General features: G+C 39.7%; 1 protein-coding gene across 2 annotated transcripts in view; it reads left to right on the forward strand.

The window, feature by feature from the left end:
• The first annotated feature begins 1573 nt into the window (after positions 1 to 1573).
• kdm4b (lysine (K)-specific demethylase 4B) overlaps positions 1574 to 16921 on the forward strand; it is a 39214-nt gene continuing 23866 nt past the window's right edge. For both annotated transcript variants that reach the window (XM_020098493.2, XM_020098494.2), the window contains exons 1-6: positions 1574 to 1712; positions 4727 to 5167; positions 6473 to 6648; positions 6997 to 7111; positions 7523 to 7716; positions 14450 to 14499. In XM_020098493.2, coding sequence (XP_019954052.2) covers positions 4754 to 5167; positions 6473 to 6648; positions 6997 to 7111; positions 7523 to 7716; positions 14450 to 14499 — 949 coding nt within the window. In that variant the 5' untranslated portion in view covers positions 1574 to 1712; positions 4727 to 4753. The remainder of the gene's footprint in view (positions 1713 to 4726; positions 5168 to 6472; positions 6649 to 6996; positions 7112 to 7522; positions 7717 to 14449; positions 14500 to 16921) is intronic.

Here is a 16921-nt window from a genome sequence, read left to right on the forward strand (position 1 = left end):
AGTAACTTCCATCCTAACCAAAACCATATCCCAAACCTTAACCATGACCAATTCATGCCTAACTCAAACTTTTACCTAACAACAATTTACTTCTTACCCCTAACCTCATCAAGGACCTCAGAATTTTTTGTTTTGCCTTAGTAGGAACAGACTGTGTACCCCTTGTTGTCTACTGGTCATAGTTTATACTGAAGAAGGTCCTAAAGAGGCAACAAAAACAAGGACACAACTACCTCGAAGACTTGAGCAGATTGTCTTGAGCTAAAGTTGAACTAGACTTCTGTGTGTAGCTCTGACAGTGATGTTAAAGACCAAATGGTTTTATGATTGATTTAAACGGCTGGTTCACCCAAAAATGAAAATTCAATATCTACTCACCACTATGCTGATGGAGGGGCGTGGGTGAAGTGTTTGAATCCACAAAATACTTCAGGAGATTTGGGGTAAACAGAATCCAATACAATTGAAATAAATGCTGACTGCTTTTTTCAAATGTAGAAAAACATTAAATTCCTCAATACTGCTCCTGTTGTGTCATCCACGTGTCCACACATTCAAATTCGACTACGTCATTCACACCATGATTTTAGCCGAAATGGCTGCAACGCTGTTTACCCCTGAAGCTCCAAGAAGTGTTTTGTGGACTCAAACACTTCACCCTCCCCTCCATCCGCATAGTGGTGAGTAGATATTGGGTGAATTTTCATTTTTGGGTGAACTATCCTGTTAAAAACACCAATATGCACTAGATAGATAGATAGATAGATAGATACTTTATTGATCCCGAAGGAAATTCAAGCATCCAGTGGCAGTAACATACATTGAACATACATTAGACTTGACTTATGCATTAGAGTTAACTTATAACACGGTAACCATATGTAGAAATTGGCCTGAGATGAATGTAAATTTAAATGTGTACAGAGGAATTAAGGAAATTAAATTCAATTAGATTAAACAATTGAAGCAAAATTAAACTTTTACAGAGAAATTAAACATGTGCATAGGATTTCAATATAAACAGAGGAATTAAACATGTGCATAGGATTTCAATATAAACAGAGGAATTAAAAATGTGCAGGAATGTGAAATATTTGCAGAAGATGTGCATAGAAAATAAATATAGAACTGTGTTGAGTTAACCCGTGCTAATCGTCTGTGCAAAAACGATATAAAAACTAGAAGGTAACTATAGAAATATAAATGTTTTAAACAACTATAAACTATATTAAAAATAGATAGATAGCCCTGCACATTATGTCATGGAGTTCTGTGGTTGTAGAAACTCTCAAACTCGCGCAGGTTTGTTGAGAATATTAATAAAGATCATTAACCTGCACTGAGGGACTCTCATCTGTCTCGTGATTGACAGATCAGCAGCCTTCACCAAACCCGGCAGTGTGTACGTGCGTGGCGTGCACAGGACGCAGGCACGAGCATTGGAGGACATGCGTAATTATCGTCGCCTGCTGTCATTGGCTGATTCGTGTGCCTGTAACCGAACGAGCCAATCCCATCACCGGCTTTCTGACCAACAGTCATAGCATCCGCGTCGTCCCACCAATCGCAGGGCGTAGTTTCTGGTGTGGGCGTGACCCCCGACGGTGCCTCAGCTAGCTAATGCTAGAAGGAAACCGATCCAGGGAATTCTTACAATTCGAAACAAAATCGACTGAGCTCTGCGGGGAGAAGACGACCGTGCACTGCAGGAGGTAATGGTTCCCACGGCGGGTTTATTCCATCCAACCACAGACGGTGTTCTCCCTTTAACCCTAACGTGTGTGTGGTGTCTGTCGTCGCGGTGTTTTTGTTTTTTTTTTCTACTGCAGATATGGAAGTAGCCAGCGAGAAGCTAGCAAGTGTTAGCTTAAATCCTCAACGCTGGGGCACGGCTGTTTAAACGCTGCTAATGACTGCTTCCGTGTTTGTGTGCGCCACCTCGCTGGATTAATATTAACGTTTCTACGGGTTTTGCTTATTGCTCATTTTCAAGTGCTCCTGCCACGGTTCTTTGTCGTTTTGGGGAAAAATGCTAACAGTTGATGTTAGTTGTGCAGAGGTATCGTCGCCTTCATCATCAGCAGCAGGAGCTGTAGCAGCAGCCTGTAGCAGCGTCCTTTTACTGCCACTGTGTCTGATAAGAGCTGTGGGTCAACAACTGCACGTTTTGAGTTTCAATGACCCAGTCTTTCTTTGGGAGGGCGGCTTGCTGCAGCATTAAGACAAGTTTGAGGCCCAGCTGGAGTTAAAGGGTCAGTGTAGGCCCCTTTTTGTTGTGGTTAGACAGCTGGGGGGGTCATGTGGCCCTCAGTTCACTGATGAGGTCAGAGCCCATTAGAAAGAGGGTCCCTGCTTGTGACTGAGTCCAGTGAGATTACATCCCAACATGTTGGTAGCATCACTGATAGCTGTGGATGTATAGAAACTAGAACTAGAAATATATGAATTGTAAACTGGATCTTTTTTGACTTCAGACTTCTTTCTCAGTGTTTTGTGCCAGTGGGATTATTTTTTTTACAAATGGCATACAATCTATTCAGTTTATATGTAGCATACACACCTAACTCCCTCCATCTCATATGGCTTACTTGGAACTCAATCTGTTGTTCTCTGCTCACACCACCTGCTTCAAAGGCAGATTGTGTTTGATGCAAGTGATTGGTTGAATGTCAACCACATACTTTGCAACAGGAACTCACCCAGGATCATCAAGCACCTTCCATGTTAACACTGCTAGTGACACATGTATGTGTGTGACATTAAATGGGGAACTGCATAAATTCACATGAAGTGTTTTGCAGTACAAATAGGGATATAAGATAGGTTAATCATTCATTATATGGATATATTGTCAGTATACTTATTTAGATATTAAATGATGTGATTTGCTTAAATTATTCATAGAAGTGCTGACACACAAAGTGAAGTAGTTTCACCAACTTCTAGATGGAATGAATATATTTATCAATGACATAATGATATAGCAAATGTACAATGGTAACATTGAAAATGGAAGGTTTTTGCTTGCTGTATAAGGTTTTGGTTTTATAGTAAAAAATTTTTTGTCAAGAGATAAAAAAATGTCAGTTGAAATGAAATCTTAATTAAGTGCACGTCAGAACAATACAACCATACGTAAACTAATCCAGTGTCAAATACCAACTCAAAGTAAATGTAGCAGACAAACAACCTTTTTGCATTTAGTGCAGATGTTGACCTTAAATATCTGAGAGAGTCAGGACAAAATATCAAAGACTGTTAACAATTGCAATTTGGCAACACTGGATGCTAGTAGTTGCTAGCTATGGCCAGAGCACTAGAGCTCTCCTGCTGGTAAAGTATCACCCAAATCACCATGGTAATTAAAGATAAAAACCATAAAACTAACCATCAGAAATTATACCACTGTATTCTGAGAAACCGGTAACCGTTTCATATCTATACCCATCTATGATGCCAAGCGTGATCAAACACAAAGTTTCCGGTGTTTGTTCGGGGGACTCCTGTGCAGATGTCAGTGTCATCCAAGTTGATCTTTAACCAGAAAACAGTTTCATGTCACCTGTTTGTTGTTCAGAAAATGTTGATACGTTACAAATGAGAAAGTTATCATGGAGATACAGCATAAGGCTTTTGGATTGGCGAATGTCGATTTCCTAATTATTTTGTTAGGTTATTGTGATTACTTGATCAAACTGTCACAAGTTCCAATCGCAAAATTTGCCGTCTACTACATAATTATATAAAACAGAAAAACTTTAGATTGTATAAACTGGAACTAGAGAAGAAGTTGTGATTTTGCTTGAGAAACTTTACATAAATGATTGATGGAACCTCAACTCAGCTGCTTATTAACATACATTTGATCAGCTAATAGATTAATCAGATAATAGATTAATCAGCTAATTCTCTCAGTTCTGAAGTTCCTATAGTTCATAGATGTTTGCACTCAAACAGCTTGTGCTGAAGAGGTGTTTTTTTTTTCAAGAAGACTGAGCTAACATTACTGTTCAAACAGAAGCCCCGGGGATGCTACAGTTTTTCTGCAACCGTCATTCACAATACAAGCTTTAGTTGTAGTAGTATCAAGTACTAGTGTCGGAGGTTGTTTCACTATCGGTATGTGTTTCCCCTTATTTGAACCTGATCTTATCCTAACCCAAACCCAAGGGGAATTTAACATGAAGCAACAACAGAAGTTACCGTAGCTCAGTTCATCACGGCTACACTGCTGTATACTGCTGATGTTAAACTGCTGTGTTAGTGGAGACCCTTAACAACTAACCATGTTTTGGGTCTAAACACTGATGACACAATGAACACAATGATCATATTTATAGTAGTTCTGAACTTAAGTTTACATTTCACTTACCAGTGATGTATTAGAATCCAACAAGTGCATAGACCTCCAAATACAAACCATTGACACTACTAAGCACAGTAGTTAAAGTAAACAACAAAGAAAAATTATTTATCAGTTTTTATACTATCTTCAATTTCAACTATCTTTCAATCTTAAAATGTTGGGTTCCTGTTATCATTTGGATAAAACGTCAGCTATAAGTAATAAGTAGTAAAATGAGTTTCTCACAGAATATCATTGCCATTTTTGACTTGTAGCTATGACTTGTAGTCATGTTTAAATTTAAAGAAGCACTCTGCAATTGTAAACTTTTCTGAAGCGGAAAACTCAAAATGACCCATTTTCCCACGCTCTCCACTCCAGGTTTACCTGCAACACTTCCACGACCAAATGGCTACCGACATGCCCATGGACACGGTGCCGGCTCCTCACCCCGCCCCTGCCTCATCCCCAGACCCTGCCCCAGCCTCACCTCCTGTTCTCAGCTCCAGTGCAACCCAAGACCAGATTTTCACCCAGGAGCCAGCAATAGCTGAAACCCCTCACACAGCAGTGCCCTCAGTTCCTGATGCTGCTCCAGATCTCAGCCCAGCTCAGCCTGCAGACCCAGAGATGGGGCAAGGACTTGTTCCTGACTCAGAGCTGCCCCCAGCCCCTCTGATGCCACCACTGCCACCTGTCAGTGCCAAGAACCCCAGCTGCAAGATCATGACCTTCCGGCCCACCATGGAGGAGTTCAAAGATTTCGCCAAATACATTGTCTACATGGAGAGCCAAGGAGCTCACCGTGCAGGCCTTGCAAAGGTGAGGAAAGCAGACACATACTGTATAGTATATTGTACATACTATTGCAACGCAGTCCTGTTATAGGAATGTCTCATTACCTTTTCAATCGTATGAGCAGCAGCGACTTTCCATTCATGCCTTTTCATGCACAGACAAGATTTCTTCTCAAATTATTATTGTTGTTTGAAACCTTTACAAAATATTAGGAGCTATAAAAATGGAACTATAAATTATAAAACTGTCTCTGTCTATCCTTTAATTTTCTCAACAACTGCTCATCTAAAGAACTTCAAACTTGAGTTATGAATGGTTTAAAATGAAGAGCAGTGCCAACTTCAAATTTTTTGAATGAACATGTGGAAACTGGGGTTGCTTGTGTCTCTTGAAGATGTTTCACACAAAAGGTTGGGTTTACAATTTACAGGTATCAACAGCCTTCACACTCAGGGGAACCCAACGACCCACTAGTTTGCTGGGGGTCGAATGATTAACATAACGACTCTCAGCATAGGTGAAGACCCGCAGATGTTAAATACCTGAAACCCTGGAGAAGCCTCTTGGGGGAGAGGAGAAACGTATTTAAGAAACACAAGCAAGTCTAGTTGTCTAAGTACACTTGTACGACAACTGATGATACCATGACCTGGATAACTGAACATTTTCACAGATATTTTGAATGAACGGTTATCAAGAAAGAGAAACAGTTAAACATTTGGTTATAGCTTAGGTGACACACCCATATAACTAACATCATTAACATGATAACGTTACTGCTACGGCTTTGTTTACGATGCAGCGATAGCAAGGCAGTGCTGTATTGTTTTATTTTTATCCACGCCCAATCAGGATATGTAAGACTATTAGGATGAGAGTAGTTTATGCATCGCTGATGTTATAATAATGTAAACCATGCATTGTCCAATATTGTAGAAGTGACCTGGAGATTAGATGATGATGATGATGATTGAATAAAATATACAGCCATTAATGAGAAAAGCATGTTTTTAAGAGGCAGAGCACTAGTAAAAACGATGAATTGATATTGACATTTTTTGTCATTAATTGATATTCAGTCAAATGGATAATAGATCGATTATAGATGAATACTATTTGGTTATCTAAGTATTAATTGTTTAAAATCTACAGGGGAATTGAATAAATAGTTGAATTGGAGAGTTGTGCATGCTAAAATAAACATTGGTGGTTGATGATAATCTTATTGAATGTAAAACATTTACTTTTGAGTTTGGAGGTCACTGCAAAGCTTTCAGTTGAAATGTTGGCTCACTGCCTGTAATACAAACCATTTCCTTCTTTCAATAGGTGATTCCCCCAGAGGGCTGGAAGCCACGGCGATCCTACGACACCATCGAGGACATGGTGATTCCAGCTCCCATCATGCAGGTGGTGACTGGTCAGTCAGGTCTGTTCACACAATACAACATCCAGAAGAAGTCGATGACAGTGGGCGAGTACCGCAAGCTGGCCAACAGCAAGAAGTAAGTTAGTGCCTAGTCCAGGGTTGTAAATTCCCATTTGAAGACATTATTGCCTGTTATCTGATTCATGTAAAATTGTAAACATGTATAGTAGAGCGCCAGCTGGGCAAAGAGCTCTGCACACAGCTCTAGTATTAAGCAACGAATCAGTCATTGTAAAATATGACCTGTTGTGAGCATTTTTTCTTGGTCCTGTTTCCTGTTAAGTAGCAAAAAAGCTACATGCTAGTAATTGAAACTGACACATTGCCGATCTTACAATAATGGATGCCTGCCAAGATGATGGTGTCTCTGAAAGGCCACCTCTCTACTTACCACTGAACACATCTGGTCCTGCTCTGTTTTTAGGTACTGCACACCTCGCCACAAAGACTTTGACGACCTAGAGAGGAAATACTGGAAAAACCTGACATTTGTGTCACCCATTTATGGTGCAGATGTCAGTGGCTCCATCTATGATGAGGTAAGGCACGTGTATTAGCACTCACTGGTAAAGAATGATTTGCCAGCCCATTTTATTTGTCTTTTCTTGATCAAGGTCATTTATCATAACTAATAAATAAATGGACTATTATTAATGTATCCACTATTGGATGCATTTTTGAAATACACTGATGATCATTGATAATTTAAATATATAGTGGCTTTATGTATTCTGCTCTTTTGACTTGTTCCCAATATTTAAAATGTTTCTGCACCACATGGTGTAACTTAGTTATCTCATTAACACAATGAATGAGATGTTATCATTTTCTTCTACTACAGCACCATCTGGTGGTAACAAATGGATAGTCTTTGTGTATCACACCACACAGTGTGTGCTGTCCAGACTTTTTCCTGCACACTGTTCATAAAAATTCCTGTTTTTGTCAAGGACATTCGAGAGTGGAACATTGGCCATCTCAACACGTTACTGGATATGGTGGAGCAGGAGTGCGGCATCGTTATTGAGGGTGTCAATACTCCTTATCTGTATTTCGGCATGTGGAAGACCACATTTGCATGGCACACTGAGGACATGGACCTCTACAGCATCAACTACCTGCACTTCGGACAGTCCAAGTCCTGGTCAGTCACATTTAATTTGCTTGCAACTTTCTGTTCAACCTCAACTGTGTCACTTGGGATTTTAAGATTTTTAATTGGCTTTAATAGTTCTACTTGCTGCACAGTAGCAGTGTGTAAAAACCAGATATTTTCCGACATGGTCGGCTGTAGTTGACTGCAGTAGCAAATAGGTTGTGAAAATAAAAACATTGATGTCACATGATGAATGTGAAAAATAAGAATCACAAAGTTGTACAGTGATTTGTGGTTGATGAGCTATTATGGAAAAAAAAATTTTTAATCAGTTTTTAGTCCCAGTACTGAGGTTCTTGTTTTATTTATGTGTTTTTGAAACAACAAACCTTTATATATTTGCTTCATTAAGTGATTTGGTGGCAGTCGTGGCTCTTGACTACAGTTGAGTGTAGTTAAGATGTTGTGTGTGTTATGCTTGCTATATAAGGGCTTCTCGCTGGTGTTTTCACCATCTGAGGGGTCATTACTTGGCAAATAAGCTTTTCAGATATTTGATCGAGCTTGACATGTTATGTTAAACAACAACTGTATTTTGACCTTTAGATTTTAGAACCAACACTTCATGAATAATTCTAGAAATCAGTTCTGTTCATCTTCTCCTGCCATTTCTTGTTTTTAAAAAAAGATATTGCTAGCAAATGTTTTCCTCTTCTTTTCTCCTCAGATCAGTGTAATCTCTTCTCAGATAAGACAAAAGCAACAAAACTAATTTCTTTATCTGATTCTTACCAGTGTTGTTTAAATTTGAGGTTTTCTACTAACTTTGCTGAAACCATTTAGCAGCTGGTCTACAGTATATTTTTATTTGTGTGTGTGTGTGTTATAGCTTCTTTGCTCACTTCCTCTTCTGTGCATCAGACGTTTCCTTTTGTCTTTCTGTCACTCACCACTGGAGGGCCCTGGTACCCAAAGAAAAATACTTTTCTCTTATCCTTTTATGTCTGTTGATGTTTTTCCCCCAGTGGGTGCGTACATGTGCTCGTGCTTTCGCATCTTTCCCTCAATGTTTTTTTGATCCCTGACACTGCAGGACGGGAGCAGAGCCAGTGTGTGTGTGTTCTTAAACTTCCATTCTCCGTTTGTTCTCTCACCTGTCTACATTTTTGTCACAGTATGTCTCCCTTTTCCCGTTTCCCCCTTTCCTGTTGACTTGTCAGTCTGTGTCTTTGTGAGGGATATAACAGTTCCTGCTCTGCAATGTGATCTCATTAAAACCTTCTACCTGTCTTGTTTTCACTCCTCTCACGGAGTGTGGATCTGTATCATTACAATTCACTGCCAACATACAGATTCTGGATGTGTTGATAAACTTCCATCAAGCTGTGATTCTAAGTCTGGTTGAACAGGCAGAGCAGTGGTGGTTGTACCATGCTTCTAGAAAACCTGTGTTGTTTAGACCAATGACGTACTGGAAAAATACATACAACCAACATTAATAAGATTCTAGATGCAAGCGTATTTAAATGGCGGAAAGGAATACATCAAAGTCTGTTCATGGGCCTTGAGGAGTGTTACTGCATATGTGGAGAAAAACTAATGCTACCTTAATGCAAGTAAATATTTTTTATTTAATCTGTGGGTATTAAGTAAGAAAGGAGTGAGTTTACCAGACCTCTTTAGTATTTTTTAAATCTCTGCTTGAGGTTTGAAGCTTCAGGTTCTATTTGCTGCTACGAGTACAGTATAACTTATATTAATGTCTCACTGAGCTGTTGATGTTTGAGGTCTGCTGTGGGTCATGTAGGCACCTAGGTTTAAAAAGGAAGAAGCATCCATTTTTATAATTTTAAGATTGGAGTTTGATTATATTATGGTTGTGAAATGTTAAATCAGAGGATTACTCTTTTGAAGAATCTGATTCTCCGCAGACGTTTTATTGCAGAATTGTGGCTAGTAGAAAGTCTCTTAACAAAAATCCTATTTAAATGAAAACAATAAATTCTGTAAAAGCTGTTTGAAGCAATTCTGGGGATTTTAGACAATATGGCGATACAAGTAAAACTGACTGGGCACAAGTCTAATTTGCGACTCCACAACCAAACTTAATTTCCATTTCTTTCTCAATTCCAAATACAACACCTAAGGGATTTTCACAAGGACAAGTAAAGGAAAAGCCATGGTTGTCCCAATAGAAAAATGTTGGTTCCATGATTTGAAGCACAACAGCCATTATTATTGACCTTATTTATTGACCCCAACCCCAGCCTTAACAGTAACATGACATTTTAATATATTGTTTTAACCGGGCTAATTGACGTCTTAAACTTTCTTAAAAATCTGTTGATTTTCTTTTTTTGGGGGGGCGGCTTTGCGAACCCATTTTCTTCTCTATTGCTATACCCCACACCTATTGGCAGTGAGCAGAGTGACTTAATGACAGAAATACTGTAATCCATGGATAAAACATATGAGGTGGAAAAACATATTCTCGATCCTGCACAGCATGTTAATACAGAAAGATCTATTAGTGTGTGCTTGCAGTGCTCTGCTGTAAAAGCTGCAGTGTAATAAAATAATTATTTTTTGAGATTGTTAATTAAGCTCATGAATGTCTGTGTCATATACACAGAATGCAGCTTAAATTGGACTTAATACATCTTATTACACAGTCATCGCGTTGCTGACACTGGTGTTTTACAAAATAGACCATCCATTGAGAATGTGCCCTCTCTGTGTGTAAATGCAGGAAAGTGTTTTGTTATCAGTTATTTTATCCATATTGATGACGTATCTCTGCTCTGCAACTTCTCTGCTTCTCTCCTGACTCTATTTCTCTTTTTAGTTTTTCTTCCATTTAGTTTGCCCTGACTGTTCTCTCTGTCATCTAAGACTAATTAACTCCCAGATGGATTGATGAACACCATTCATTTCCATTTTTAAACACACACTTTTTTTCCCTCGCTCCTTGTTTTTGTCTGTCGCCAGGTTTTGTTCTCACTCTGCCGCTCCTTGTCTCTCAGTGCACACCAAACATCCCATCTTTATTCTTCTGAAATTGAATCATTTTTATATATTTGTGTGTAGTGAGATAATTACATTCTCTCTCACTCACACACACACGATGGTTAAATGAGCCTCAGCAGTCAGTCACTTTCTACCTGTCTTTATCCTTCCATCATTCTCTTTCTCTTTTTTTTATTGCTGAAATCCTGTCAATCAACCCTCTGCCCCAACACACACAGCAGTAGATCTGCTGTCAGATAAAAGATTTGCCTCAGAACATGTGAGGGGAAGGTGGGCAAAGGCTGACGAAAGAGAATTTAAAGGGATATTTGGAAGCGTAGCCCAGCTGCAACTTCAGGGAATGGAGGAATTTTTAATGAATCCACCAGTCCTCAGCCTCCTCTGTACTCCAGCGGTTTTGAATCATTCTCGTTTGACAGTGTTCTGTGGCTGGACCAGTTACGGTCCAGAGCTACATCCCAGAATGTAGGTGAGTAAAGTTGAGTTTGCGATGAAGTTGCCCCAGTTGCATTATCTCATTGGCACAAACAGCTCTTGATAGGAATGACCTTGAACAGTAAAACACCAGAAAAGAAGAATGCACATACACTCAACATCTCTGTTAATGTGACAAACGTGCACAGTGACGCTCGTCGGTCTTGTCAAGATGTCTCAATTCCAACTGCCAGGAAAACCGTGTCACCACTGACAAATCATACTTTTCCTCAGAGAGGTGGAATATTTCAGGCCTTCATTTACTGTTTTGTTTTGTATGTTTCTCTCTGCTGCCAGAGTGATAGACGTGTTGCTGCCATGGCAACAGTGGCCTTAGGAGGGAGGGAACAGGAGAAGACACGCTGATCGGCTGATTTGTTTAGTTTGATGCTGGGATGAAAGGGATCATCTGAGGGATGTTCTGTGGTGCAGGCTGCTCCAAAATGTGTGCACATTTACACAGAAAGCTCTGCAATGTGATGCTCCTGGAATTCATGTGCATTTTGGGAAATGTACTTAATGGCTGTCTTATGTAAAAAGGATATGAAGAGCTATATCAGTTTTATCTTCAGCACAACATTATAGACTGGCTGAACACAAACACTTTAACAAAACATCGTATGTTACAGACAGCGTGGGGCTTCGTCCCAACCAAACGTCTGACCTAACATCACTGTGATAGTAAAGTGGGAGTTAAGTCTATTTGAGAAATGTTAAAATGTATTTTAAGCCATTGAATTGGTACACACCACCTAAAGGCTTCCGCACAACACACATTATAGAATACACAAAAACTTGGCATGTGTCAGATAAAACAACATCTGAATTATTGAATAGTGGGTTAAGAAATATTCCTCTTGAATATTTCAATATTATGCTTGGTGATTCTCTTTGTTGTGCTTAAATCCATGAGGGAGCAGGGTTGTAATCTATCTTCAACCACACCACACATCCTATTTTATACATGTTCTCTATAATATGACAATTTTACTTTGATTAAATTTCAAAGAAATTGCATCATATTGCCCTTTCTTTGGCATCACAATATATCATAATATTTAGAGTCAAACCTCCAGTATCATTATGCGTACCAATACACGGCTCAATTGCAAATGCACAGTATCAGAAGTAAATAAGGCTTAGTGATGCATGTGATGAGTCTGTGCTCCATCTGTATTGGTACTCCCCAGAAGTAGCAGATACAGCTTGAGTTAATGCAATGAAAAGCCAAAACTCTGACCAATAAAATGAACCCTCAACTGACACATTTCTTTTGTTGCCCTTCGCCTTAGAGCCACAGGACAAATTGCAACTCATTACCTGATTCAATTGTCCAAGTCATTACCCATTAGCTTCAAGTGCAGAATGCACATATTAAAAAATGCTCAAAACTACAACAATGGCAGAGAGGGTAATTAACAGCAACAATGTGTATTTAAATACACGTGTTCCTTGTCAAGCACTTGGGTAAAGAGCTTCTGATGTTGGTTAGCTGTGTAAATCCAGGCTGTAATAATAAAACACTGAGGGATGCTGCACCTCTCTGAAGTTCTCAGGTTTCCTCTACAGGAGGCAGTGTGGCACCATGTCTTGGCTCCCTCGTCTGAAATCATCTTTGTCTTGTATTTTCTCTGTGTTTATTATTTTTTTATCTCTCTCCCTCTTTCTCTCTGTGTCTCATGCTCCTGTTTGTTCTTTTTACTCTCTCCTTACGTGTCGTAGCCTCTCACCATCACTCAATTGTTCTTTCTTTCTAACGCACTTGTTCTGTTTCTCCTTTTTTTTGGTCAAAAATTCATGTGGTTGTTGAGGCTCGAGTAAGGGAGGAGAAGGCTTTTTTTCTTTCACCCGTAGTTCATTGCCTAAGGTCTCTGGAGGCTTCAGCAACCCAGAGGAAATCATTTTAGTAATAAAAATCATTGTAATAACGTCTCAAAGGGATGAGAATTGAGTGTTGCTGGCTCCATCGCTCTGTGCTGTTTTACAAATAAACTTGCTGTCTAAATGCAGCATCTGATGTTTTGTGTAATGATAAAGACTTTACAATCCCCATCTATTGTATTTACAGCACAGACTTCCTGATAATGTAGATATTTTCTCAACTTTCAGAGCAACACAGGGCTTTTTTATTTGCATAGTAATAAAACCAAGTGGAACAACACATACATTTCATTCCTTCCCTCCGCACCCTGCAAACATTGACCAGAGCAGTGATTGGTGTGCATGATGTGTGCATGGCATGCTAAAAGGGAAGGTTGGGTAGGGAGGGGTGGTGAGGTGTAGAGCTTGGGTGATTTCATTTCTTAAAACGGTAAGTGCTGAGGGCTGTAAAATAATCCAGCACTCCCAAAACAGTCATTTCTCTTGGTCCTGCCCTTACCGGTCATTTTTATCTTTCCCACCAACCCTCCTGTTTCTCCTACTTCTTCTCTGCAATTTATTACTTGTTTTAAGGCTGTTATGTAGGGCAGCTTTTTGTGTTTTAGCTTTGATTCTTTAGGTGTGTTCAGAGGTGTGTCCCTTTTGAGCAAATCTGATTGCTGGAGTGCAGTGGGTTATCTTCTGACATGATGATGTTGATGATGTTTTTGGTCCTGTCGACATTTTGACGAATCCCTATTCACAGCAATCTGCATATTTCAGTCACATTTCAGTCAATGTGTTTTGCGTCATTTGCTCTCCATATTGATTATAATTGTGTGCAACCCAAACCAGCTCAAAAGTGGTCAAACTGAAAATGAAAATCAAAAGGCTTCCCGCACCAAAATCTTGTCCCTTGCCTCCAGAATCTGTTTGTAGAGAATATTGTACCATTTATACAGATGTTAAGTGAGGCAAGATATCAAAAATACACATGGTCATATGTCTTTGGTGTGACAGAGATCAGTGTGACTGAAAAAAACATCAGTTGTTCTCTTATTGGTCTCAAGTACCATTGTATTGTTCTTCTCATTTCTGATTATTGCAGTATTGCCGTGTTGCTCATATGGTCGTGTCTTTGCCTCATCTGCAAGACTCTTTAAGTATTTCTTATGACTTCTGCTTTATTTAATACCTTTTAGAAGTTGCATGAGAGGAATAATAGAAAAATATTCAGCAGGGATTGTGAATTTTACATGAAAAGAATATTGAAAGAGGAAGATTTCAAAAATAATATGTTAGAGACTATGGTGATATTGTTTTTGATGTCAAAGCAGATGTCAACCTCTTGTCCTTCTGCCTTAGTGACAGGGCAATCTTTCACCAAACTGATCATGATTTGTACCTCCTCTGTTTGCAGGTATGCCATCCCACCTGAGCACGGCAAGAGGCTGGAGAGGCTGGCACAAGGTGAGGAACTGAGCATGTTTTTAGCTAAAATCCATCTCTTATTTTACACTTTCATATCTTGAAAACATACACACTAGCACACACCTCAAACACACTTACCCATTCTGCCTTCCACAGGAGCATAGAAAGTAAAGTTGCAGCTCTCAGCTACATCCTGTCTCATTCCCCCCCTAAGCACAGCACGCTTGGCGCTGTTAAGAAACGCTTTACCACTCCCAATAAACAACCTCTCTGCAGTTTCTTGTCTGGCTGACACAGTGGTCCTCACAGTAAACAGAGAGGATGCACTGTGGGAAAAATATGTTTTGCTTGCATTCATTGGATGAAAAAGTTTAACATTCAGCTATCAACCACATATAAAGAAATAGATTTGTTAGTCGCCTGGAGCTTGAGAAGAACAAGCAGCCACTTGTAGATGCCGAATTTAGAGAACAGGCAGGCTGAGCTGAGACCAACTGCATTAAGTTTCTGTTCTGCACAAAGAAGAAGAAACCTGCAAAGCTTCGACAATAAAGTCCAATCACAGTGGTGATCTGTGCGTTAATTGATGGACAACGTGTTCCCACCTCCTCCCATCTTAAAACATTGTGGATAAGAATGCTGCCATCTTGCACTGATGCCATCCTTTGGAATCAAACTGAGAACTGTTCTTCCCAAGTTGATAAGGGCTAATTCACTTTCTAGATTTGATATTGGATTTGATTGGTGAATTCCATACTGCAACTATAGATATGATAAAATGCTCTCAAATGCCAATCTTAAAATACATGTAGTAGGCATCTGTTGTAATTTTTCATGTCATCCTTCAGTCACAGTCAGATCCCAGCCCCCCTCTCTTATCTAAGCAGCTGGCAGTGGGAGGGAAGCAGTGCCAACGTTATTTAACAAGCACCCACTGACCTATCAAAGCCATCATCAGCCCAGGCAGCCAACTGTTAACGAGATCCTAAAAAGACAGTTATGGGTGTAGTAGGAATGCCTAATGTGGCTGGGACATTGGTCTTGTTACTTGGAAACTCCTCTTCAAACATTTTGACTCAGCGACAGCCGTTGCTCTTATCACTCCTCATTTCCGTGTTACTTCATTCACTACTTCAGACTTTTTTGTTTTTTGGTGTGAGTGGGTGGGTGGGGGTTTTGCAAGGTTGGAAGTAGGACCTTAATTTTCAAACTCAAAAGGACAGAATGAAGCCTTTAAGTTAATATTACCCCGCAGAGAGCTCAGAGAGCCAGCTGCATTTTAATGGGGATTAATACCCGGGCTGTGTCGGCACATTATTCACCTTTATCAGCTCCAACAAGCAGGCAGGCGATGAGAGAATAGAGGCCCTCTCTGCTTCTCTTGCTTTGTAGAGTAGAACAGAGGCTGAAACAATGCAGCGAAAATGAAGGATGAAATGGGTACCGATTATACTGTCAGTCACATTAAAGTTTAACTGGGTGGATGCTTGGGTGACCCCCCCCCCCCCCCCCCCCCCCTTTGACATGCTGGTGGGTACAGACAGTAGAGAGGAAGAGTAAGTGAGGAGAAACTCTTCCTTTGATTATGCAAAGACCATCTGAGTTTCTCAGTCTGCAACAGTAAAAGTCATTTGGGTTAGAGAGAGAGAAAGACTGAAAGAGAGAGTCAGAGCTTTGAAAACACAACATGTCAGAGGGGAATATTATGATCTGAAAGCTGTCTCTGCTTTTTAAGGAGAGGGTTTGTTTAGTAACACAAGTGTTAACATTTCTAGCAGTTTCAGCAGCTTTGTGAGTTGCCACTGCAGTTGAAAATTGTTGTAGTTGCAGTCACGCATTGGCCCAATACACAATATGAGTGGTCTTGTAGTGTAATGCGACTGCAGAATTTCTTTTGTGTGGACAGAGTTAAAGGACCTCACTGTATTATTTTTGGATTAATTACACAGAAAACAAATATGATCATGGTTAGGACAATTAAATGCCTCTATATTTCAGTTTTACTGCTGGTTTATCTTGCACAGTTTGAATGTAGGCAGCAGTTCCACAGCAAAGCAGATCATCTTCAGGCAAGGTTTTCTCTTTGGTTGCGCTCAGTGGGCTAACAATTTTTGGAAGTGACAGCACCCAGTTTCAGTTTAGCGCTTGCAGTTTTTCTTTGTGCCATAATGCATTCCATGAGATTTTCCCCTGAAATCCAACCTGGAGGCTCACAAACAATGCATTTTCATGCACTGAGGTAATGTGATTATACCACACTCAAGGCCATAAATTAATTTACGCCGATGTCAAAGGAAAACCAGGTCTCATCTTCCAAGTTGTGGGATTAACAATAACACAACATCATTTCAGCTAGGAAACATGACATTGACAATACCAACAAAGCATTCATCAAATACTTATCCGTTAATTAAACTCTATTTCCAAACTGTCCTAAAGTTAGAGGTGGGCAAATGTATCT

This window comes from Paralichthys olivaceus, chromosome 3 (genome assembly GCF_024713975.1).
Source record: "Paralichthys olivaceus isolate ysfri-2021 chromosome 3, ASM2471397v2, whole genome shotgun sequence".
NCBI lineage: Eukaryota > Metazoa > Chordata > Actinopteri > Pleuronectiformes > Paralichthyidae > Paralichthys > Paralichthys olivaceus.